The sequence below is a fragment of the Lipotes vexillifer genome, unplaced genomic scaffold, assembly GCF_000442215.2.
Source record: "Lipotes vexillifer unplaced genomic scaffold, Lipotes_vexillifer_v1.1 scaffold621, whole genome shotgun sequence".
Lineage (NCBI taxonomy): Eukaryota > Metazoa > Chordata > Mammalia > Artiodactyla > Lipotidae > Lipotes > Lipotes vexillifer.
This window is the reverse complement of record NW_006792411.1, coordinates 4,232,985-4,236,525: the sequence shown is the minus strand read 5'-3', so window position 1 is coordinate 4,236,525 and position 3,541 is coordinate 4,232,985. Positions and strand designations below refer to the sequence as shown.

The 3,541-nt window shown below is 44.3% G+C and overlaps 1 protein-coding gene across 1 annotated transcript in view; it reads right to left on the bottom strand.

Annotated features, from left to right (window-relative positions):
* SFXN1 (sideroflexin 1) overlaps positions 1 to 3,541 on the bottom strand; it is a 32,374-nt gene that overhangs the window by 11,221 nt on the left and 17,612 nt on the right. The window contains exons 7-8 of the mRNA XM_007465552.1: positions 3,431 to 3,541; positions 588 to 637 (exon numbers count right to left, since the gene is read on the bottom strand). Of these exons, the coding sequence (XP_007465614.1) occupies positions 588 to 637; positions 3,431 to 3,541 (161 nt within the window). The remainder of the gene's footprint in view (positions 1 to 587; positions 638 to 3,430) is intronic.

Genomic DNA, 3,541 nt, shown 5'->3' with positions numbered 1-3,541 from the left:
ACTCTTTCCTACTTGTTACAAGAACTGGAAAGCTAAGATGAAGCATAAATATGATTGCATTAAATCATGGAAGTTACAAAAAGAATGCAGACAACGCACAGAGATTTCTCAGTGACAGTTTCATCGTAAAATATTTTCAGACCCTGAGGGGAGGAGGCTGATAGATTAATAGATTATTATATATGATCACCAAAGAAAAATGCATCAGGGCACTAAATTCAGCGTTCTGTGAAGCTACTACTCCAGATCATTTTTTCCTTTCTGATAGTATGTATCGGGACTTACAAACAAATCATTCCAAATTCACACCATCTCTTCATTATTACCTAGCTAGGGATCCGACTGATGACGACGATGAATGTGTACCTGGGTTATAACCTCTCAAGAGGAGTGGGCAGCATTCAGTAAATGAAGATTTATGAGAGCTTTTTCAAATATCTGATATTAGAAATAAAATATTCCCTGAAGTGCCCAATTGCCACTGGCCTTCAAATTCTTTACTCACTATTCATGTGGGAAATATTTCAGTTTGAAGTCTGAAAACAAACTGAAAGGATTGAGACAGGATAAACAGAATTGGGGCTTACCTTGAGAAAGGCTTTCTTTTCCAAAGTGTTCATGATAAATGGAGGGATGGCTGGAAGTAAAGACAGATCCACTTAAATCTTCATGTCTATTTTCAGCTCACTTTTTTTTTGTTTCCCCCAACAATTTCACAAAAGGCTTATATTACTTTTAGGCTATTTTCACACTGGCAGAGTAAAAGTAATTACAATAATTCTTTAAAATACCTTAGTATTTTTTAAAAAATCCATTGTTTCCATTCTCTAGATATTTGAAAAATAACACAATGCTCTTTGCCAGCCAGAAAATTTTATGATCTTGAAGAGAACTTTATATCTAACATTAAATATGCAACAGTACAAACGTCAGGAACTTCTCCCTCCTATACCAATGAAACAACTACTGCAGCCTTCCCGGGGTGTCCATTCCCACGTAGAGTCCAGTATAAAGATTCCTGCTTTAAGTCACGCAGACCACTTGCTAGCTGGGTGATCCTGGAAAACACTTCTCTGAGCCTCAGTTTTCTGTTTTCCTCATCTATATAACAGGCACAATTGTATTAAACTAGCCAGGATGATTAGATGCAATGATGCACGTAAAACACTGGATAGTGTTAGTTCATTTATTCATGATTTTTATCAGACTAAACTGTCACATCAATTTCAATATATCAATTACCTTTAGAGATATCGCTGGGATAGAAAGATTGTGTTCCTTCTCCGGGGACTAAATAATGTTTAAAGCAACCAAGCCACTGGAAACAAATTTGTTGGGCTGGCTGAGCTTCAAAGAGGAGCGTCCTTATTTCAAAATGGGAAAGAACAAAACCAAAAGCCCACCCAGGGTAGAAGCCGGAATGGCCACCTTGATTTCGGCAAACTGGAAATCTGGGCTCAGCAGGTGTTCTGGGGCGGCCTCCCCAGCCTCCTCGTAGGTTGGTGACAACGTGCTGGTCCCGGACTCAGGGGACTCTTGGCCTACAGTTCACGACTGTGGTTTCCACCATTCACTCACCCCTACGGTGCACACCGCTGTCTCATGAGGGCACTGAGGTGCTTCTTTGTTAAATCACTTAATGGTGGTTAAATCAGATAACCAATTAGCTGGAGTGCAATTGGCTGGAATATGAGCCTCAGAGTTTTCTTTCATGCCCTTTTCTTCAACTTTCCTTTGCCCACTCCTACTTGTCTGCTGATGAGCTTTCCCAGTGGCAAAAGGAATTTAAAGACAACAGAAAACATTAGTGAGAGAACCTGACGGCACTTGATTAAGTATGCGTCTTTTGAGAGTTCAGGTAATAGCCAAGTGCTGTTTGCATTTGATTGAGACAAGGAAAGTAAACATACTCATTTCTCTCTGTAAAATATATATTTATATTTTTCTGCAAAAGAGTTATGTACTCCCGGGCCCTCTGGTTTCTGAGTAAGTCTGAGAACCTTCTCGAGAGCCCCGGTCTGAGGGTAGCTGAAGAAGCCTTACGAGTGGACCAGAGATTCTCAGAGGAACTAAATCACAATGGAGATTTTCTGCTTTTGGTTATGTTGAGTCCAAGCCCTAGGGACAAAACTGAGTCACATATTAATAGCTGCGGTAACTAACCCAACTTGGTTCATGCTCTAAGGGTTTCCAGCTGATACAAATAAATCTTCAGTAGAAGTTATTCCTACTCAAGAACTTTTGGAAGTTTCTTTTCAAGATTTACAAAGATCAAATTCTTTCCCTTCAAACTGTCATCACCTTCACTGTCACTGCCCTGGTCCAACTACCATAATCTCTTGCCTGCAGTAGTCAACAGCTTCCTGAACAGTCTCCAACCACCATTCTTGGTCCCTCTCCAGCCTACGCTCAACACAGGACCCTGAGTCACTCAGTTAAAACCGAAGCCGGATTATTATTACTACTCCTGTGCTCGAAACCCTCCACGGCCCCCTACCCCTCAGACTAAAAGCCAGGGCTCCAAACGCTTTCAGGGCCATCTGCGTTCTGCCCACTGGGGCCTCGTCTACTCCTTTCTACTGTTCCCACCCCCTTCTCTCTCCTCCCGCTGCACGTGCCTCCTGTGACGCTTCCATCACACTGGGCACAGCTCCCTGCTCTCCTGCTGTTCCGTCTGCCCAGAATATTCGACCCTGGAACCACTTGGCTCCCTCGCTCCCATCTGTCCAGTCTACTTCTGTAACCAAGCAGGACCGCACGGAGTCTTCCTGGGACAGACCCCTTCCCCATATGCTCTGCTGCATCTCCTCTCTGAAGTACCCAGCTAACAGTGCCTCATGGATATTTCCCGAGTTTTTCAGATGCTAAAAACCACCACCCAATGGAAGAAATTAACTGCTTGATGATCACGAGCACGGAGCCCCCAGACCTTCTGGTGCCTAAGGACTGATAACGTTAACTGTCCTGTTACCTCGCCATCAACCAATCAGAGAACTGTGCATGAGTTGATCACACACCCTGTGTCCCCCGCTCCCTCACCTGGCCTTTCAACATGCTTTGCTGAAACCCTTCAGGGGTTTCTGGGGGCATGAGCCACCCGCTGTCCTTGCATGGCCCTGCCATAAACCTTTCTCTGCTCCGAACTCCAACATTTTGGTATCGTTTGGCCTCACTATATGTCGGGCACACAGACTTACGTTCGATAACACTTCCACCCCAAGATCCCCAACCCTCTTCCCCGCCCCCCTTAGCTCTATAACCACCTCACATATTCATATTTTACTTATTTTTGATAGTTTTCTGCCTCCCCCGCCAGAAAGTAAGTTCCACTAAGGGAAGGGATCCTTTGCGGTTATTGCTCACTGGTGCACCAATGCTTGTTTGATGGAAACGTACCGAATAAATGAATGGATGGCAAAGCTCTACTCACCCATGCCGGGGGCTGCCATGAGGATCCTGGAGACGACTACTTGCGTGATGGCTTGTTTGGCAGCGTTTGCCGACTCGCCCAGGCGGTTCCCGTTTTCATCTGTGACAGGAA